The sequence below is a fragment of the Phascolarctos cinereus genome, unplaced genomic scaffold (genome assembly GCF_003287225.1).
Source record: "Phascolarctos cinereus isolate Bilbo 61053 unplaced genomic scaffold, phaCin_HiC Scaffold_4;HRSCAF=312, whole genome shotgun sequence".
Classification (NCBI taxonomy): domain Eukaryota; kingdom Metazoa; phylum Chordata; class Mammalia; order Diprotodontia; family Phascolarctidae; genus Phascolarctos; species Phascolarctos cinereus.
Window position 1 is genome coordinate 213,632,186 of NW_027555847.1, and position 22,436 is coordinate 213,654,621.

Here is a 22,436-nt window from a genome sequence, read left to right on the forward strand (position 1 = left end):
TTTGTCATTGAAGGACTACCAACGAAGAGGGTTGACTATTAGATGATGAATATTTTGGCTGTAGCAACTCACGAAGACTATATGCTAGGGCATAGATGGTTTTTTGATGAGTTTTGGTGGAAGCAATATCCGTCAGGAGTTCTTGATATATTATAATATGAATGAGGAAATGAAAAGACTTCTTGAGTCCTGTAGTCCCCACCAACGATTGATAACTTTCAAAATATAAACTGTGATAGAAATTAACGGTCATATGAATATATATTTGTCCATCTTTGTCACCTAAAAGCAGCCTGTAAAGAGTTGTCAGAGGTGCCAGAGTGACAGATAACTTGTAGAAGATAAGAGGATCACACAGTGGTGACAACTATTGTTAGAAATGGAAAATAGTGGTCAAGTGAGTCATTTATCAGGCTGCTCCCATAGTAATCTGTGCCAGAGCAGCTTAACCAAGGACTTGGAAAGCTGCTGGGGAAAATAAAGAGGCTGTGTAATATAGAGGCTAATTAGTTTTTTAATAAGCTATTTGACAGGCAAGGTTATTTGCATTTGTATCATGTTTTCCATAATGCTAGTCATTTTAATTTCTGCATTACCACAGATCATAATTACACAGCTATGTGGTCTCCTATTGAAACAGTATTCAGTTCTTTTTTTTAAGTCCTAAATAATTCTTACAACTTAAGTATATTGGATTTGTTTTTTAAATATGCTAAAATTTTTCTCAATTTTTGATTTTTGAAAATTTTTACACAAAAGGAAAGAGCACTATTAACCTAAGATTTCTTGAAAGTGTTAATTTCTCTTCTTAATGGTATTATAAATATGAAAAGAATACATCTGGTGTAAATAGGTGATGAATTTTATAAATTTTTTAATCATTAAATGAAGTTAGTTGTTATGATATGAGGATGAGATTTTAATTCTTTGGGTAATGCTAAGATAGTTTGTTCCCTTGATGTTTTCTTGTCCACTCTTTTTATATCATTCTAATCAGGTATCTTTTGGAGAAACACTTAACTTAATCTGTAGTAATGAGATTCAGGGATAGCACAGATGAATGAAAAATCTCTTTGCAGACTGTTTTAACTAGCATCTTCTGCCTTCTCACTCACAAAGCCCACAATCTCCTATGAATAAAAATATGACTAGGGAGTTCCGCTTGATAGAAGTGTTAAGAAGCAATCAGAAGAGCCAAGACAAAATCTAGGGAGGAGGTACTGGTTAATCCACAGACTAGGGGAGGACCCCCTGAATAATAGAACTAGTACTGTTGTGTTTATTAAAAACTTTTGAAGAGATGTTTATTTCTGATTTTATTGTGGCTGCCAACTGCTAGTATCTAGTAATTTAGATTATTTGTTTTCCATTCTTTTCCTTCTCTATTTAATAACGTATACCTTCTTTTTGAAAGGTAGATAGATCTCGGAGCTGAAATTAACCTTAGAAATAAGGTAGCAAAGAGGACTGGGCCTGGCTAAGTTCAAATATGGCCTCAGATACTGAGATATGTGATATTGTGCAAATCATTCTATCTTAATTTCCTCATCTATAAAATAGAGATAATAATAACACCTCTGAGGGTTGTTGTGAGGATCAAATGAGTTATTTGTAAAGTACTTTATAAACCTTAAAGCACTATAAAACTGCTAGCTAATTATTATCTAATCATAATCAACTATTCTATCCTCTTCATTATGTAAGTTCCATGTTGGTTCAGTGACTTTACCAAGGCCATGTACATAATCAGTAGCAGAGTTAAGGTTTGTACCATTTGCCTCCAAATCCTGTGCACCTTCTGCTGCACCAAATGGCATTATACCTTTCTGCCTAATAACTGGAAACTTAAGTAATAAAAACAGATAATAGAAGCATTCCTGTCAGAAAAAAAAAGAATGTTATAATAAACTATAAAACCACCTGAATATTTTTATTGAGTATTTTTATAGGCATCACTAATTTTTGGAATTTTGTATACTCTGACTTTGTGGGAGGGAAGTGGTCTTGGCATTTAACAATGGATTCTTCTTATTTCTGCTTTTCACAAGGCAGGGGGGGGGTCACAGTTGAAGTAAATCAAAACCCAAATTGAGATTAAACTATAGAAATGGCACAGAGGAGGGGAGAAAGCCTAGAACCAATGGGATTAGAGCAGACTAGGGAGTGAGATTTGTATGGTAAATGGAGATAATGGAACCTAGTAAATAGAGTAAGACTGGGGCAGAATCTTATACCTTTGTCTAAAGTGAGCAGGATAATCTGGGGACCCAAATGGGCAGCAGCTAGTTAGTCAAGACTTCACTGTTCTCATATACTGCTTTTAAAACTGTGATGTTCAGCTTCTGATTATAAGAATGTTTAGAAGCTCAGTTCTCTAGTGTCATTTGGCTATGATCAAATCAAAATCTCTGTAATGAATAGTTCTCAAAAGGATTTCAAAAATGTTTGTTTAGAGTTAGTAATAACTCATTACTCCCTTTAGTACTTTAAGAATCGGATTTTATCTGTGTGGTACACAGATGTAAATTAAAACCTCTACATGCCATACTGTATACTGTTTTATGAGTTGGTGTGACCAGAAAATTTATCTGGTGACCATAACTGGTGATAAGCTTCTCTAAACTCAGCTAGACAGATTCTCTAATGATAGACATAAAGACTGTGTTTGGAGCAGTTCCATCTTGATAAGCCCTACCAGAACCTGGGTTCTACTGTTGTAGTCTTCTCGGACATAGGCAATCTCTACTTCATGTTGAGACAGTGTCATGATAAGTAGAGAAAGAGCTCAGTAACTTTCTTTAAAGTTTTTGAGGTCCTTAGAGGAAGATCAGAGATACTTTAGAAAAAGTTAAAACTTTTTGCCTTTTGAGTACTGAATACTTAATTATATCACCGTATCTTTATTAGTGTTTGCATTTTAGAAGGTATATTATGTAGCCTTTTATTTTTTGGTCTTGGAAACAAAATCTGTCTCCTTATTAGCAGCAGGTAGTTTAAGCTGTAGGACTTGTTTTAGTTGAAACTAACATTTAGTCTCTGTGATTGTTATCTAGTTGTGTGCTCCTGTGCTTCCAGCAGATGGAGCACAAAACATTGAATTTCTGCAATCATTTCTGTAATGCAGTTTTGTTATGTGACCTACCAGTTCAGTTTTGTTCTTGATTTTTTTTTTAAATGGCAAGGCATGAGGGAAGATTTGGAATATGGTGAATTAAATTTGGTTTTAGGTTCACTTTTACTAACAAAATTTAGAAGATTATTTAAAAGAAGAATTTTTTAAGCAGTGTTTCTATAGAAAAGTGTTTTAGTCAAATTATGCTTCCTTGGGATTGTCAAATTTTTTAGCTTGGCAAGTAATTAAATGTAATTCTACAAAATTAAATCCCAACATTATAAAATTTTGAACAAAAGTATGTTTTAATAGACATTTCAACATGTTTTCTATGAAATTTAAAAGGAAAACTTAAAAATTAATCCTTTTCACCTTTGGTAAGACACTTTGTTCTAGTATAGCATTAGTTCTGTTTCAGAGTTATTTCAGTGCTGTCCATTAAGTTGGAATGTTTTATCTGCCAGTCTAGGTGCAATCTCTTTGGTATATTTCTCTTTTTTTTCCAAGCTATTTGGTCCATTTTGTTTTTCTGTTTGAAATTATTTTAGTACTGTCTCTCAAAATGTAAATCTTCCCATTTGGGGACTTTAATGAACTGTTTATGGCTTTGCTGGTTTAGAAATACAATTCTATAACCATTGCTAGGGTGGGCTTCAGTCACTTGCTCATTAAAAATACTGACATGCTTGTTAGTCAAGGCCACAATGGGACGTTTGATCAGTAAGGAATTGGGCTAAACTTGCTTTAGATGAAAACGAAGATGGCTAGCAAGTAGTTAAGCGTTATAGAATTTGCGGTTACACATCCAGGAGTTGTAAGCCAAGTTCTGCAGAAGGATCTTATGGTAAAAAGGTATATCTTTCCTCAGGAATATAGACTCTGAGAGTTTTTAGAAACCTTACAGTCCTTTCATCTTATAGATCAAGGAACTGAGACTAATCTATCCCAACTTATTTCTCTTTCCTGTTTCTCAGCAAATATATCTAGTCATTAAAATGATAAATTTAGATTCTGGAATTGTATTTTAACTGTTAGTTTAAAAGGAGTAATTCCATTATCTTTTGGACATGTTCTATTTTGAGTTATTTGGAGTTTTGCTCACTTGAAAATCTGACCAAGTTTTTTTTTTTAATATTTGGGTTTTTTGGCTGGGCAATGGGGTTAAGTGACTTGCCCAGGGTCACACAGCTAGTAAGTGTCAAGTGTCTGAGGCCTTATTTGAACTCAGCTCCTCCTGACTCCAGGGCTGGTGCTCTGTCCATTGTGCCACCTAGCTGCCCCCTGACCAAGTTTTAAAATGTTTGGATTCATATTTTAACCTTTTGCATTCTGATAGGTCTGAGGAGGCAAACAAAGCTTTCTCAGCAGCTGTACAAATGCATGATGTGTTGGTGAAGGCCTGGGCAATGTGGGGTGATTACTTGGAAAATATATTTGTGAAGGAGCGACAGCTTCACCTTGGTGTATCTGCCATCACTTGCTATTTACATGCATGTCGACATCAGAATGAGAGCAAATCAAGAAAATACTTAGCCAAGGTAAGACTGGAGAAGTACATGCATGTTTAATAATACTTGTTGGTTAATTAATTAAACCTTATGTCATTGCAGCAGAATTCCTCTGGGTCCATAAATACAAATAGAGGTTGAACTTAACTCCCAGTGTTTACTCTTTAACAATAGTACTACTATCTGTATTATTTGATCAGGTATATTGAAATAGCGTTTTAGATTTAGAATCATTATTATAAGCTCCATTAGGATAGGACTCATGCTAGTTCATTCTTTGATATCTTCCAAGAAAGAAACAAGTTAAATATATAATTGTTTCTTACACAAGAATAATATTGGAATAAAGCTATATTTGCTGTTCTCAGTGTTGATAACTTGTATTTTTACGTGGAACTATGATTTAGCTTCAGAATCTTTCGTTTTGGTTCCATGTTCAGCACATTGGTGTATGTTTGTCCTCCCCTAGGGTTTTTATCTAGCAGTGGGATCTCTGGGTCTAAAGAGTGTGAACATCACTTTGTTAGCATAATTCCATATTGCTTTACGGGAATGAGTGGATTGATTATGAGTAAGGAGAAGGGAATTTATAGCATTTATGGAGTGCTTGCTATGTGCAAGGCACTTTTTACAAATATTATCTCATTTGAATAATAGTTGACTATTTGTATAATTGCCAATTTGCTGAGTGTGAGATGAAATCTCAGAGTTGTTTTGATTTGCATTATTAGTAGTTTAGTGTATTCTTATGGTTATTAATTCTTGCAATTTTTTTGGAAAACTGTTCATATCCTTTGACCACTGAAGGAATGGTATTTGGTCTTATTAGTCTTAATATAATTGTGTATCTTATATATCAGGTCCTTATTGAAGATATTTGTTGCAAAGATTTTTCCCCAATTGACAATTTCCCTTCTTATCCTAAATGCATTGATTTTCTACCTACAAAGGCTTTTAAGTTTCATGTATTTGAAATTATCTATTGTATCATTTGCGCCTTAAGAATTCTTCCCCTATAGGACAGCTAGATGGCGCAGTGGATAGAGCTCCAGCCTTGGAGTCAGGAGGACCTGAGTTCAAATTCGACTTCACACTGAATGCTTACTAGCTGTGTGACCCTGGGCAAATCACTTAACCCTGATTGCCTCACGGAAAAAAAAAAAAAGAAAGAAAAAAAGAATTCTTCCCTTAGCCATTACTGTGAAAGGTAGCTTCATCTGGTTCTTGTCTAATCTTCATTTGACCTCTCATATTTAGTTTGCTTACCCCTTTTGAGCTTTTTATACTATATGACATCAGCTGTTGGTGTAAATATGATTTCTGCCAAACTACTTACCAGTTTTCTCACCATTTCTTTTCAGATAGGTAATTATTCCTCAAATAATTTATATTTTCAGATTAAGCATTGGCTTATTGAATTCAGTTATCTCTGATTCTTTCTTATGTAATATGTTCCACTGATCTGATTTTCTATTTTTTAAATTGTACCGAATAGTTTCAATTTCTGCTTTATAATATAATTAGTTATAGAAGTGCTTTTCCTCCTTTCTATATTTTTTTCATCGTTTTCCTTGAGGTTCTATTTCTTTTATTCTTCCAAATGAATTTCAAAGTCTTTTTTCCCCTCTAGCTTTATGAAATATTTCATTGATAGTTTGATATAGTTCTAAATATGGAATCTAGGCAGTATCTTCATTTTTGTTTTATTGGCATAGTCAGTAAATAATACATATAATTCCAATTATTCATCATTCTTTGTTATGAAATTGCATTTATATATTAGGAACTTACATCCTTTTACTAGCTTTCATTTTTATCTTAATTGATATCTAGGAATAGAGACAAGGACTGGGCCTATGATTTCTTTGGTGTAGGGAATTTCCAGATGAGGAAGTCTCCCTACCAGCATAAGTCCTTACCTTTTCTGCCGCAGTCTTATTAAATAGTTACCTGGAACACTGAAAAGTAAAGTGACTTTCCAGGCCACATAACCAATATGTGGCAAGGGTAGAATTTGAATGCAAATTCTTCCTGGCTTCAAAGCTTTCTAACCATTACTGAATGGCAGCATTCATATTTCACTCAAAACAAATTGTTTTCTGTATGAATCCATCCTGGCAGCTTTCCTTGGGATTAAAAGACTGTTACAACAACAACAACAATGATAATAATATAATTTATTATTACCGTGATTATTGACAGCTGTATGGTCTTTAAGGTTTGTAAAGTGCCTCTTCATTTTGTAGGTGAGAAAACTGAAGTTCTGAGAAAGTGTAAGTGACTTTCTCATGATTATACAGCTGGTGTCTGGGTGTGTAAACATGTCTCCCTTACCTGCAAATCCAGTGCTGTAACTGCTACGTTGACTATTATACTACTATATACTACTGCTGCTTGAAAATTATATTCATTCTGTCACAGAAAAAATTCGCAGGAAAGAGAGATATCAGCATTAGTCGATTCCAAGCTTTGAATTAATTGTTTGAATCTAGTACTATTTTTGGTTGATTTTTTTTAATTCTCTATGTAGAAACTATGTGATTTAGTGTTCTTTTGAACAAACAATTGTAATCAGAACCTGATTACTGATTGAATGACATATTTCCAAGCAATAATACCAATTTGCTAAAGAAGTGAATGTGGATGGGATGCAATAGGTGGCACTAGTTAGCCTTTTATGTAGGATCACACTGTTTTTTTCTTGTATCCTTGAGTAAAGTGGGCTTCTTTACCAACTTTGGACATTAAAAGTCCTGAGATCCCTCAGTTAGAATTAAGTGTGAGCTATTCTTTCTTGTCCAAATTCTAGCTTGTAATGTTACCTGTTGCTTATCAGCCAGTAGTAATGTTTGAAAGTCAGAGCAAGTTTTAAATATCTTGCACTAAATTTCTTTATTAAAATGCTTAGAAACATTCCCTAAGTAAATTTACCCTTTTCCCTGGTAGTTAACTCTCATCATTTATCATTAATGACTTTTTTTAAAAATTGTTGTGCTGTCTCAGTAGAAATGCACTCCTCATAGATTCAGTTAATCTATAGGCATTCAACAGTAAGCACTTATTACCAACATTCTGTAAGGTGCAATGCTAGGTATGGTGAGAAAAACAAAAATATGGCATGATTTAGTAAGCTTCTGTTTTACATTAGTGGCACATACACACATAAACACATGCACATATGTGCACACACACACACACACACACACACACACACACTGGACCTATGAGGCCTTTGATTTAGAGCATTCCTCTTGGTGTAGGAATCTTTTGAATAAAGTAAATATGTACCTATGTACATCTTTTTGTTGTTCAGTCATTTTAGTTGTGTCTGACTCTTTGTGACCACATTCGAGGATTTCTTGGCAAGGATACTGAAGTGGTTTGCCATCTCCAGCTCATTTTACCGATGACAAAAGTGAGGCAGAAGGGTTAGGTGACTTGCCCAAAGTAAGACAGCTAGTAAATTTGAACTCACAAAGATGAGTCTTCCTGACTCCAGGCCTGGCACTCTATCCACTGTGCCATCTAGCTGCCCCATATGTACATTTAAGCATGTGAAAAATAACATGAAATTGTCAAAGTAAAATATTTTACATTATAGCAAAAAGATCACTAAAGAATAAACAAAATGTCAGTAAGTTTCTATCTCTCTTGTGGGACGGGGCATTCAGGGTTAAGTGACTTGCGTAGCACACAACTAATAAGTTTCTGAGGCCAGATTTGAACTCAGGTCTTCTGACTTCAAGGCCGGTGCTCTATCTACTGTGCCATCTTGTTGTCCCAATGAGTTTCTTTAAATGATGTTTTAAAAGCATTTTGAATTTTTTGACTTGATGATTCTTTTCAGAACCCTTGATTTTTCCCTAACATGATTGATCAGGTCAACTAAGATCTGATCATGAAATTTCATATCTCCTACTGCTGGTACCATATGTTATTGATTGGAGATTTTTTTTTTTAGGCAGTTGGGGTTAAGTGACTTGCCCAGGGTCACACAGCTATTAAGTGTCAAGTGTTTGGTCTGAGGCTGGATTTGAACTCAGGTCCTCTTGGCTTCAGGGCCGGTGCTCTATCCACTGTGCCACCTAGCTGCGTTTGAGATCTTTATTCTTAAAGCTGCTTTTTAAAAGTTATCTGAAAGATAACTCTAAAAGATAATTTTGTTTCCTATGTTTTAACATGAAAATTTTAGATTTACATTCTCCTGTTTCAAGTTATGTAGTAATAAGCTTCATGATAATGTTTCTTTTTTCCTTGCTATTTGATAAAATCAGCTTATCATTTGGTCTTAGACAAATGACTAAGAATTAGTGATGCCAGTATTATCTCTATGGTATTTTATAATTAGAGAAATATATTTAAATTTATATTTACATGGAGGCAGCTGGTGGTGCAATGGATAGAACACTGGACCTGGAGTCAAGAAGACCTGAGTTCAAATCTTGCCTCAGACATTTACTAGCTATGTGACCTTTGACACATCGCTTAGCCTCTGTTTGCCTCGATTTCATTGATTTTAAAATGAAGATAATAATAGCAGGGTTGTGAGGATCAAGTGTAAAACACTTAACACATTGACTGCATTGCCTGGTATATAGGTGTTATTTTCATTCCCTTCCCTTTCTGCCTACTTCTTACTGATCACAGCAAACAAGCTATATAGTCAAAATTTTAAAATATTTTGTCTTTTCTTTAGGTATTATGGCTCTTGAGTTTTGATGATGACAAAAATACGTTGGCAGACGCAGTAGATAAATATTGCATTGGAGTGCCTCCCATCCAGTGGCTGGCTTGGATCCCACAGCTGTTAACTTGTTTAGTTGGTTCTGAAGGCAAGCTTCTTTTGAACCTCATAAGTCAGGTAGGTTTGATTAAGGTATTTTTATTTGTTGATTGATTTCTTACCTTAAATCTTTTGCATTCTTTTCAGAAAGCAAGTTTTTTGTTTAGTATATTAAACCAGAGATTTAATTTCAACATAATAGTGATAGAAAATGTGCTTTTAAGAACTTTCTGATCATTTCAATATGAACTTTTATGGTGATAGCTAATGGATCCTTTGTAACATTGGAACTGCAATCTCATTGATTTGGGCAACATGTACATATGTTGTAAAATGAAATAAAGAAATGGTATACCATTAGTAATTTTGTGAGAATCACCTTAAGTGCAATTTATTCTTTTATAAACTGATGTTTATTTTTGTATTGAACTTCCACAAATGTGCTTATGTTTTGTAACAGTCCAGAAATTGACAATTTATTTAATTAATGAGGTACAGATTTATGCCAAGGTTTTAGTGTTTTGCTTAAAGCATAATGTCCTTTGGGATACAAATCACATTTTTAATATTCTTCAATATTGAACAAATCTGCTGTAGTTTAGTAAGCCCTTATCTTACAAATGAGTTAGATGCATTATTTCCCTCGCTTAATAGAAGGCATGATTAATAGATTTATAAGGCCAAAGTTACACGATAATGTCTACTCAGCCTTTTTAGAGGAACCATAAAACCTCAGTTTGGTAAAAATGATGTCTTTTTACCTGACGTGGCTGGTTTTTTTTCAGCCTCAGTACTGCAGTTATGTGGAGTAAGGTTACACTCTAATGGGCCCAGCTCTCAGGTAGTGTTGGGTTCGCTGGGAATTGTGGCCTAATTTAAAGACTAACTGGTGTCATTATAGCTCTTTTTCTTTGGTTATGTGCATGAATAAGATCTTTGTGCTGATCCAGGTACTCTTACATTTTGCTGTCTTCAGATTTATTGGGCAATATGATAGTGAGGCTCCTCATTAAGAGTCCCTTGATAGAATGTGCAGAAACACACCATTGTAACCTAGCTTAGACCTTTTTTGGGGGGAGAGGGCATAGCTAAACTAGAATGCTTTAATTGTTTTTCAGTGAAACAGGCATTTAATGTGACTCATACAACATGATCACTAGTAAAGTACACATGTTGTTGAATATAGTTGTGTATATTAAATGCTAATTAGTTGTTCATTTATAGAGTATGGTAAACAAATTTGCTTTCTTTATTTAAGTCTAGTTATCAGTAACAGAGTGATGAATGAATGAATGATATTTCCTCTATATTTTTAATAGGTTGGAAGAGTATATCCTCAAGCTGTTTACTTTCCCATAAGAACTCTATATTTGACATTGAAAATTGAGCAGCGAGAGCGTTACAAAAGTGGTGAGTTTTTTCTTTTTTGTGAGAGAGTTGGTAAGAGTTGAGAAGGATAAAAAGATGTGAAGGAAGTATTAATGTTTTTTAGTGTATCTTATGCTTCTGCTATTTGTCAAGGATAGATAAAGTGTGAGAACAGCTCAAAGAATTTTCTATACTCTTTTAATTTCAAATACAATATCTACTCCAGATCACTTGTATTTTCACTGTATCAACTCCCTTCTCTAAGGTATAGACCAAAATTGGCACATGGTTATTTTTGTCTTTATCCTGTAACTTTTCCCTTTCATTAAGATTGTGAGCCTCCTTAATGTCAGAAGTGTTTTTGCCTTTTTTTGTATGCCCAGCACTGGCCTGGTGCATATAGGAGTTTAATAAATGCCTTTTGATTTGACTTGACCTGAAAAGAGCACAAGGAAAACTTCTTCATTGCTCAGAATTAAAACTGTGTTTAATTTAATATTAATTACACAGCCTTGATTTGTGAGTTAATAATATTAAACTAAGTAATTGTCATTAGCTAGAAAAATGTGCTCTGAACTTTGTTCTCAGTTTTGGTATATTAAGTATTTTGTCTGTTGTTAATATGGCCAATTAGAAATGCTGATCATTTGCAATAGTTAATTATTAGAATCATATTAGCAAGGTAGACTCTGGCCCTGTTGGATTCACTGGTAAGTGTGGCAGTACATAAAGAAGATGATAAATGTTAAATGTATGTTTTTATTTTGGGAAAATTATAAATTAAGAATCTTTATAAGAGTTGTTCTTTACAAATACCTAAGTAAATTAATTTTCAAGATTTGGTGTTTTTGTGTTGTTAAGATCAAAGATAGAACTGGAAAAACAATCACTCCGGGCTCACTATTTCCAGAGTTAGTTTTATCTTTTTTATACAAAAATTACTTACCTAGATCTTAGAGTGTCTTAGATACTGTGTATGTTTCAGACTTGTTTGTAGATTATTTTTAGGTCCTTGGGAAATTAATTGAAAGTGACGTATTGTGACGTGTATGCAGCATAAAATAAGCGTAACACTACTCCTCCACTTCCCCTTCAAAGCAGTTGGCAGCTTTCATGGTACCATCCTGTTATGTCATTTTACTTGATCTTCACAGACACATTGTGAGGTAGGGAGGGCATATCCCATCTGTGTTTTATAACCAAGAGAACTTCTGCTGAGAATATCCAGTTGCTGGGTCACAGAGGAAAGGATGCTGACTTTGAAATTCGAGGAACCAGGTCCAAATTCTGACTCTGCCACTGAATGCTTGTGTGAACTCAAACAAGTCTCTGCCCCTCTCAAGGACTCACTTTCCTCATTTGCAAAGTGAGATGGTTGGACTAGATGGATTCCCAAGATGCCTTCCAGCCCTGAACCTGTGACCCTGCAGTCAATGAAAGACAGCACTGGGAGTGGGGTTGTCCTCCTGGCTCTTAGCCCCGCGATCTTTGTATCATGCCGCATTGCCACTTTTTGGTTGATTGATAGTTCCTCTAGAGAATTGTTAAAACCAAGTCTAGCTTTCACACCAGTAAGACATCACACTATGCTTTATAATTTGCAGTTTTTTGTGTGTATTCTCAGATTCTGGACAGCAGCAGCCAAGTTCAGTAGGCAATCAGTCCCATTCTGCATCAGATCCTGGACCAATTAGAGCCACAGCCCCAATGTGGCGCTGCAGCAGAATTATGCATATGCAGAGAGAATTGCATCCAACTCTGCTGTCTTCTCTGGAAGGCATTGTTGATCAGATGGTCTGGTTTAGAGAAAATTGGCATGAAGAGGTATTTGGTTATGAGTTTGGAAATTCTATATAGTGATATGATTTGCATGTATGTTACCTGATGTCTGCTCTGTAGAATTAATTTGTTGTTTTATGAATTATTATGGTTGTTTTTAATAAAAATGGACTTTGTAAATAACTATATATTTTTTTCATATACTAGTACATTTTTATTAAGAAACTTAGTTTCATATCTAAAAATGAAAGACTTTAAAAAAAACAGATTTTCAACCTTTGAGAAACCTTCCTTGAAAAGTATGATGGTTGTTTCATCCTTGATGGTAATTTCTATGAGCCAAATTTCTTCCTTATGTGGACTCTTAGGTATAGCTAATGAAGTAATAGAATGTAAGCTTCCCGAGGGCACAGACTGCTTGGACTTAAGGCTGCACTTAATATCGTGCCTATAGTAGGTACCTAATAAATACTATTTAATTTACTGCTTTGTATCCCTTCTGCCAGCCAAAGTGTTTTACATATAATAACTGCTTAATAAATATTTACTGAATTAAGATTAATTACTCTCAACTAGCATTAATGGAAGAAAATGGTTTCATGGATAATCTGAAAAAAAAATATATATATATATTTAATTTGTAATATATTCTCTAATATTTCTAGCAGCCAGTTTACATTCATAATTTATATTGTTTAACCCAATATTAAAATGTGTTTTTATTTCCAGTTTTATTTTTACCATTTACCAGATGAGTAGAGGAAGAAAGCTTGCTCTGAATAAATGCTGGAGAGTAAAAAGAAAATGAGCTAAAGAAAAGGATTAGGTTATTTTTTGTAGTTAAACTACTGAATTGATAGTATAGCTCAGTATTATGCCTGCTTAGTTTTGAATTTGCACCACATATTCTGTTGGAGTGGGACCAATTACCATATTTTACATAATTTTAACTTTTGAATAGTATGAATTGGAATACAGTGCTTAGATCAGCAAGAGTTGGTTATCAGACTTGTTTTTAATTCTAGACTGTATTTCCATATTGTATTAATTTACATAAACTCACAGCACCAAGTACTAAGGTCCTCAATATAAATGTTTGTTGATTGAAAGGGCTCCATTATTATAACACATCTTTCATCTCTTTTCCTCTAGGTTCTCAGACAGCTTCAGCAGGGCCTGGCAAAATGTTACTCTGTAGCTTTTGAGAAAAATGGAACAGTTTCAGATGCCAAAATCACGCCGCACACTCTCAATTTTGTCAAGAAGTTGGTCAGCACCTTTGGAGTTGGCCTGGAAAATGTGTCTAATGTCTCTACCATGTTTTCCAGCGCTGCCTCTGAGTCTTTGGCTAGAAGAGCACAAGCCACAGCGCAGGATCCTGTCTTTCAGAAATTGAAAGGACAGTTCACAACAGGTGAGTGCTCAGGTGCCCACATTCACATTTCTTATTTCCTTTGGAAAAAGAAAAGAAGGCATAAAGATGAGTAGTTAACATGTTAAGAACTGACTTAGTACTTATTAACCTTAAATAAAAATTTCTTAAAGGAATACATTATTTTACCTTTTTCACTTTCCCGGTAAGTTTGTGTGAGTTGTGAATTAAATAAGACATGGCCAAGAACAATTACGTGAATTTTTTTTCTGATTAGTTATCACATTTACTAATTTTCAGACCCTTTACTTGATTTATGTTTCCTGGTTAAGAGAACCCTTATTTTGAATCTAGTTTTCTCTTTATATTGTTTCAGACTATTGCCCATTGCTTAAATGAATGCCAGGGCAAATTGCTATTTAAATGACTTCTAGCTAGTTTCTGAATTTATTGGATGTTGTAAAGATTATTCTTATGGCCTCTGGCCCTTGCTTTGTTCATTTCTGCATTTAGGAATATTTCATTGATATCTCATGATAGCCATCCTGTTGCAAAAAACTGGTCACAGCTGTGATCTTCACATCTTACATTTTTGTCTTGTCCCACCGTGAACATTGAGAGCCCTTACGATGATGTTTAATTAACTAAATCTAATAAGCAAGGAAATAGTAAAATATGCTATGCTTCCTGTTTACTTCTTAAAACTATAGAGAATTAGAACATAGTAAATATCTTTGTGAATTGATACTGCATTTTAAATAAAATAAGCCTGCTCTATTCAAAGTGCTATGAATAATAATTCAAGGATAAAGATGGTCCCTGGCCCATTGATCAATCAATAAAAGTCTCAACAAAAAGTTTTTAAAAGCAGTGTAGTTAATTAAATTAAAAGTCCTGCTCTCTAGAACCTTACATTCTATTAGAGGAGATAACAAGAATATGTGTGTAGTGTAATACATATCCCACACATACAGTTTCATACACACACATTTTGTGTGTGTATAATGCAAGATAATTTGAGTGGGAGGAGGAATTAGGAAAGGTTTCTTCTGGAAAGTTTTATTTGAGCTGAGTTCTGAATGCAATTGTAGGTTCCAATAAGCAGAGGGAAAGAGAGGACATTCCAGGCATTGGAGACAGCCTTTGCAAAGGCACAGAGACAGAAGATATAATGTTGTGTGTGAGGAGCAGGGAGCGGGCCTGTGTTGGTGAGCCAAAGAGTGCACGAAGGGGAATAATGTATATTAAGTCTAGAGAGATTATTTGGGGCCAGATTATGAAAGGCTTGACACGTCGGACAAAAGGTTTTGTATTTGACCCTAGAAGAAATAGGAACTGTTGGAGTTTATTTAGTCAGGCATTGGCACGGTCAGAACTGTGCTTCTGAAGCTCTATGGAGAATGGGTTGAGGAAGACCCTTGAAGCAAGGAGACTAATTAAGAGGCTGTATATTGTAAGCTCTCTAGATGAGAGATTATAAAGGTGAATTATCGGGGGCCTTGTGAATGGCGAACAGTGGTGATAGAGTGGGCAAGACTTGGCATCTGAGGGGTCATGATGCAAAGGGTCCAGAATGACTCTGAAGCTAGGAACCTTGGGTACCTAGAGGAGGAGTGGTACTCTCTGGAAATAAGAGCATTCTGAGGTAGGGTGGGTTTTGGGGGGCAGTTAATCACTAAGTATTTATTAAGTGCCTTTAATGTGTCAGGTACTATATTAGGTGGTAAGGATACAAAGAATCAGACAGTCCCTGCTCAGCATGAGTTTGCATTCTAACATAGGAGACAATTAGATATAAAATATATGGAAAAATATAATTATAGTTAATAAGTATAAGTCTAAAAAAATAAATAACTGTAAGTAGGAGGACAGCAGCAGTTATGGGGAACAGGAAGTGGATTCATGTGGAAAATAGTACATGAGTTCTGTCTTAAAGGAAGAGAGGGACTGTGTGTGGTGAAAATAAGCAGGCATTCCAGGTGTGTAGGAGGGCCAGTGGACAGATAGGGAGACAGAATGTCAAAAAATAATAAGGAGCACAGAGAAGACCAGTTGGCTTCATCTTAGTCCATGGAGGCTTTAAAGATAGTTGTGGGCCAGGTTGTGTAGGACTTTAAAAGTTAAATGCTATTTCCATATCAGGATATAGTGGTATGAGGATTTTTTTATTGTAAGGGGAAAAAATAAAATTTGGGCCACATTTGCAGTCAGTATCAAACATCAGTTTTGGTTTTATACGTCAGCATTTAGAGATATTGAAAGTTTCTGACCAACAAAGTGATATGACAGAATAGTTATTTAGTAGGATTAATCTGGTATGTAGATGGTTCAGAGGAAGGGGAGAGATGAGTCCAAGGAACTAATTAGGAAGTTACTGCAACAAGCCAGGACTCAGTGATAAGAAACTAGATCTGGGTGTTGACTATGAAATAGAAAAGAAAGAATTGCTAGGGACACTGAAAGAATCAACAAGACTTGATGACTGAATAAAATAATGGATAGAAATGGAGATTGAAAGAGAGATGGGAGTCAAAGACTTAGTTTTTTATCTTTATTTTAGTTGATTATTAGTAACACTATTGATAAAAAATAGGGATGTCAAGTAGGGAGTTGGATTTTGAGGGGAAGATAGAAGAGCAGACAGGACCAGAGATAATGATTTTTGGCATCATCTGCAAAGAAGTGTTGGTGAAAGTGGATAAAGAGGAAAAGAATTGGACAACAAGAGAGTTTTTAAAGAGAGTGTGATCACTAGAGTCAAATGCTAAAGAGGTTAAGTATGGTGGGGACTCAGAATAAGTCTTTACTGATACTGTAGTCCTGACAGTCTCCAGAGTGGTAGCACTATTAGCCAGATTACAACAATTAAGAGGAATGAACCGAATGTTAAGAAAATGGAATAAGCCCGGGAGAACCACTAGTTTGAGAAGTTTAGTAGAAAGAAGACAAAAAATAGCATTATAAATTGAAATCAGTGCCTGCTTTGGTACATCCTTTCATATTCATGCATTTGTGACATTCTCTGATATCTTAAATTATCAAATTAGTTGGGCATATAGAAGTTTATTTTTCATTACAACTAGAGAGATTTTAGAACTAAAATGTGTAGGTGCTCTTCTATTCTTGACAATTAACTAAGGACTAATTGTACTCCATATGGTTTTCTTATTCATTAGCAAAAGTCACATCCAGTTAGACAATTTTGTGGATAATGTGTGCCTTAATAATGAAAGACAAATATCAACATTGATTTGCCACTTGCTTTTTAGAGTCTGTTTTAGCAGAAACCTTTTACTGAAAACCTCAGTGCATACTTTTTTTGATTGTTTACCATGAATGTAATTTTATCTCAGCATAAATGAATTAAATTAAAATCAGATCTTTGATTTTATTGGTGTAGAAAGCTTACAGTGAGGAAAATTCCCTTTACCAATGCAGACTGGCATCTGTTCTACGATTTATAATCTGAGAGAGTTTGCTGTGACATTGAAGAATTAAGTGACTTGCCCATTGTCTTGCTGCCAGGCATATGTCAGGGTTGGAACTTTTATACCAAGGTTTTGGTGGCATTTTTGACCACTATGCCACACTGTTTCTCATGTTACTAAATTATTACAAATAAATTACCTTGTCAAATTTAGTGAGGAATATATTAGCATTTTATGCAGTATGTCCATCTGCTAATATTTTAATGTGTTTATTTGCTTTTGAAGGTAATATTTTATGTGCATTTATATGTAATCTTAGTATATATAATAAATTCGCTTATTAGATTCACTTTTAGAAATAGTGATTTTCTCTTATGAACTGTGGCAAAATATTCATTTTGCAGTTCTGGGCAAATCATTTTAGGAGAGCTGTCTGTAATGCTGAGAGTATCATAAGCCTAGTGTTTTTGTTAGGTGGATATTATGTGTACAGAAGTCTCTGATTACTGTCCATCGTATTTTGTTGCATGATTGGAATGACAGCCCATAACTCCCATGGCTTACAGTTTGATTTTTTCAGTCTCAAAGCCTCATAGAGGTTTCCTACATCCCAAGTTTAGAGATAGAATAGGTTTTATTTGTAAGTCATAGGTGTTTGCGATTGCCATGGAGGGCTTCGACAGGAAAGCCCAAGCACTGAGATATATGCCCACCCTTGAAAAGACAGACTGTGAAGCTACAGTAGCCATGCTCATACTCAGGACTTTCCAAAGCCTTCCCTGTTACCTGCAGACATCAAAGCTCTCTAAAGGATTATATTTATATACTATACTGAATAAATGAAAAAGCATTTATAATGTGCTAAGCATTAAGGATGCAAAAATAAAATCAAGGCAGACAGATCCTTCTCTTAATGAGCTCCCATTCTAAATGAAAAGAAGACATATACAAAGGGTTCAGCTGCAACATGGATGGTGGTCCTAGGAGTGTAGTTATAGATGTAGTCTGCCTTATAATAACAAATCCTCACCTGGTTGTGAAAACATTAACATTAAATTTAAATTAACATCAATTAAGTGTTCAACTCCAGAAACTTCATGCCATCTACAATTTCAGGAACCAAAAATCATGATTCCAGTATTAGTGTTTTTTCATGTTATAATTTACACACACTTTAAAGGCTCTTCTCCAACACGGAGTTTCCTGTGTATGTGTTAAGATAAAACATTGACCCTCTAATTATTAACACTAGGTGACAGGGAAATCCTCACCCACTGTCATGGAGGCAGTTCAGGTGATTGAAGATGACAGTTAAAAACTGGGATTAATTAACATTATTTCAGATTGTTGAGTATTGTTATTTTCCATTTTGATGTGAGATAAAGGAAATACAAACAGCATTTTTTTTTATTTTAAAGAAAATAACTAGCCATTTTAATGTTTTGTTTTGGCATTTTTATTTGTCTTAACTCTTGCTTTGTTCTTGCAAGATCATAAGTTCATTGAGAGTAGAGACGGGGTGTTTTTTTGTTTTGGGGTTTGTTTTTTCGGTTTTTTGGTTTTTTGGGTTTTTTTGGGGGGGGGTTGGCCTTTAGGGTTGACCATAGTACACTTAATCAATTGGACACAGCAACTCCTGAAATTATCTGCAGTTCGTTATAAGAGGTTTTGCCTTCTGAATCAGGAGAGGGGGTACTCACATCAATAAAAGTGTAGAAATTTTGAAGTATTTTCTTCCCTCTTAGAGCTTAAATAGAACAGGTACTCATTTTGTTATAACCTGTTTTCTTCTGCAGACATAGATGATAATAAATTTTACTTATGTCTTTAATATTCTTTTGAACAATCCATCTTCATAATCTTATGATTTTGCTAGCTCTTCTTGGAATCCTAAACTCATCTTTGTCAGTATTGCAGTTTATATGGCTTTTGCTAATGGATAATTGAGATTCATATTACTTGCAAATGGAAACATTTATAAATGCTAATTATAGCATTTAATTATAGCTTTAATTATGAAACATAACTAATGAAAGTTTTCAAATGGAGAATTAGAACCAGTGGGGGGGGGGTCAGCGAATGACACTGAGTTGATTTTTGTACTGGATTGTTGTTTCTCTAGCTAGGGGTCAGCATGTGGGAAATTAGAAAGATGAGCCTATGAGTGCTGGCTTTGTGATGGCAGCAGAAAATGAATTGTTAATTTAGTACCAGTCTCCTCATTGTTTGCTTGCTGTCCCTTTCCTTCCAACATCTTTAATGAAAAGGAGACAGTTGTAGAAATCTAAACAGCTTTATGGCAACTGTGTCTTAGAAACAAAGTAAAGAATTGTTCTTTACTTTGGGTAAAGAGTGCTAATGATGGGTGATTTTGTGAGATACAGTATCTCTACTACTCTATTAGTATAGAAACCAATTGTAGCTATTTGAACTGGTTAGATTGAAAACAAATATCAAAACTAATTCTCCTGCAGCACCAATTTTGAATTTAAACTTTATTTCCTGAAATAAGATAATAGTTCTTTATCAAGCTTTTATCCTAAGACTTGCAATGAAGGATCTCACAAAATCACCCATATACCAATTATTTTCTCTGCATCATGTAAATTGTAATAATAATTAGTACAATTTTAAGTTATATTTTAATATTTTTGATAGCAATATAATCTTTTGTCATTTAAGTATAGTTGAAGATTTATTTAGTAACATACCCCAGAACTAACTTCCCTATTACAGTCTAGGGTACCAATACCCTTTTAGTCACCCAAGCTCATAATGTGGGCATAATCTTCAACTTCTCCCTCAGACTCTCACTCCCCCAATATCCAATTTTTTTGCCAGGTCTTATCAGTTCTACCTTCAAAACATCTATCATGTTCTTTCTTCTCTCCTCTGACATTGCCACCATTTTGGTGCAGACCTTCCTTGCCTCACACCTGAACTATATATTTCCAGTAGCCTTTTGCTTTACTTCCCTGCCTCAAGTGTTTTTCCTCTCCAGTTACTCCCCCATTCAGCTATTAAATCAATCTTGTTGTGTAAAAATGTATGCTTCATTCTACTTTGAATCTATCACCTATCATAGCCTTATTCATCGTTAGTATTCTGCGACATGGTTGCTGTGATGATCAGAGACTTTACAGTGCTATTATTAATTTTCTCCTGGATCTGCCTACTTCACTCTGCATCAGTTGATTGAAATCTTCCCAGGTTTCTCGGAAGCCATTCCCCAATTGATGGATACCACCTTAGTTTCCAGTGCTTTACTACTACAGAAAGAATGGTTGTAAATATTTTTGTACACATGGGTCTGTTTCCTATTTCTTTTAATCTCTGGGATATAAGTTTAGTAGTATTACCTCAGTGTCAAAGGGCATGCACAGTTTAGTAACTTTGGGGACATAATTCCCATTTGCTTTCCAGAATGGCTGGAGCAATTCATACCTCTGTTAGCAATGCATCAATGTACCTGTTTTTCTATATCCTCTTTGCTTTTGCCTTTTTCCTTTCTGTCAGTTTTACCAATCTGAGAGGTTGTCATCTTGTCTTTAATTTTTATTTCTCTAATTATTCATGGATTTTTTTTTCATAAGACTATAGATAGCTTGGATTTCTTCCTTTGAAACTGGGTCTTTATATCCTTTCACCATTTGTCAATTAGGGAATGATTCTTCATCATATAAATTTGAACCAGTTCCTTGTAATGACCTTTATCAGAGAAATTCACTGCAAAGATTTTTTTTCCGAGATAACTGTTATTCTTTTAATATAAAACATCTACATTCAACCTATATTCTTTTTTTATTTTATTTTTTTCTAATTGAAGAAAATATACCTTCTCCTTTCTCTTTTTTAGTCCCTAGAAAAACAAGCCCTAGAGTATGAGAGGTGACTAAGGCTTATCTGACCTGAGCCACAGGGTCTGTCCCATCATGACTTTAAAGGACAAGTTGAACAGGATGGAGGATTCTAGGGCACCAGAACCCTTGAGTCTGGTTCCACAGCTCTGATTCCTTATTGTATTTGAAGGGAATTCTCTACACAGTCATATATGACCATAGGAATCCATTCCAGAGCCACATGTAATAAAGCCCTGTTGTAGAGGGGTTTTTTGTTAAAATGATTGCTAAATAACACTCACCTTGTTGCTTTTTTTTCCCATGAGAAAAGGATTTGGTCCATATTAGAATTAAATCTTTGATGTTGTAAGGTATTTTGTAATGGACTTTTATTGTGTAATTTAAAAATTATATTCAATTCTATATCCTTCCATTAATGCACAGTGCACATAAGCAGTTTTATAAGTGTGAAGTACAACCAGGAGCCAGAACTGGCTTATGCTAGGCTTCTTTGAGGAAACCAAAAACACTCACTTTTAACAGTGTTTTGAAGAAAGACATAATTAAATGAATTGACTTTTATAAAAGGTATAAGTAAGAAGTAATGTGTATGTGGGAGGGATGTACCATTGTTTCCTTATCTTGTAAGTGTACTATTTTTGTCAGTACACTCAATCTCAATTTGCACTCATTTGTGTTTGATAAAAGCTATCTTGTCATTTCTTCCCCTGACCTAAATGAAAGAATTGTATATTTTGTTAATTTAAAAAATAATAATCACAATGGCTTAAATGTTCAAAAAACAGTATAAATGAGATTTCACATTGTATTAAGATTAGCTTTATAAAACTTTTGATACCTGACAATTCTGACAACATAAAATTTAAAAGTTTTTGCATACTACATAAAACATTTATACTACATAAAAACATTTGCCTGCCTCCTGATAGATAAAGAGCAGAGGTACAAAAACAGGTCAGTATGTGTGCCATAGCCTATGCATGCTAAGTAGTATCCACAATAGGAAGTCCATTGTTACAGTATTTTGGGGATGACTCTCTATAGTCTTTTAAATATTTTATGATGACATTTCCATGCTATTTATATTATTTTTATATTGTTCTCTTCTTTTTTCCTTTTTTTTGCAAGACCATCAGGGTTAGGTGACTTATTTATATTGTTAGTACTCCATTATTTAGTCTTGAGATCTGAGTATTAGACTGCCATCCATAAACCATGTCCATTCA

The 22,436-nt window shown here is 34.6% G+C and overlaps 1 protein-coding gene across 1 annotated transcript in view; it reads left to right on the top strand.

The window, feature by feature from the left end:
• TRRAP (transformation/transcription domain associated protein) overlaps positions 1 to 22,436 on the top strand; it is a 170,470-nt gene that overhangs the window by 126,412 nt on the left and 21,622 nt on the right. The window contains 5 exon segments of the mRNA XM_078152903.1: positions 4,449 to 4,650; positions 9,317 to 9,481; positions 10,723 to 10,813; positions 12,396 to 12,595; positions 13,703 to 13,964. Coding sequence (XP_078009029.1) covers positions 4,449 to 4,650; positions 9,317 to 9,481; positions 10,723 to 10,813; positions 12,396 to 12,595; positions 13,703 to 13,964 — 920 coding nt within the window.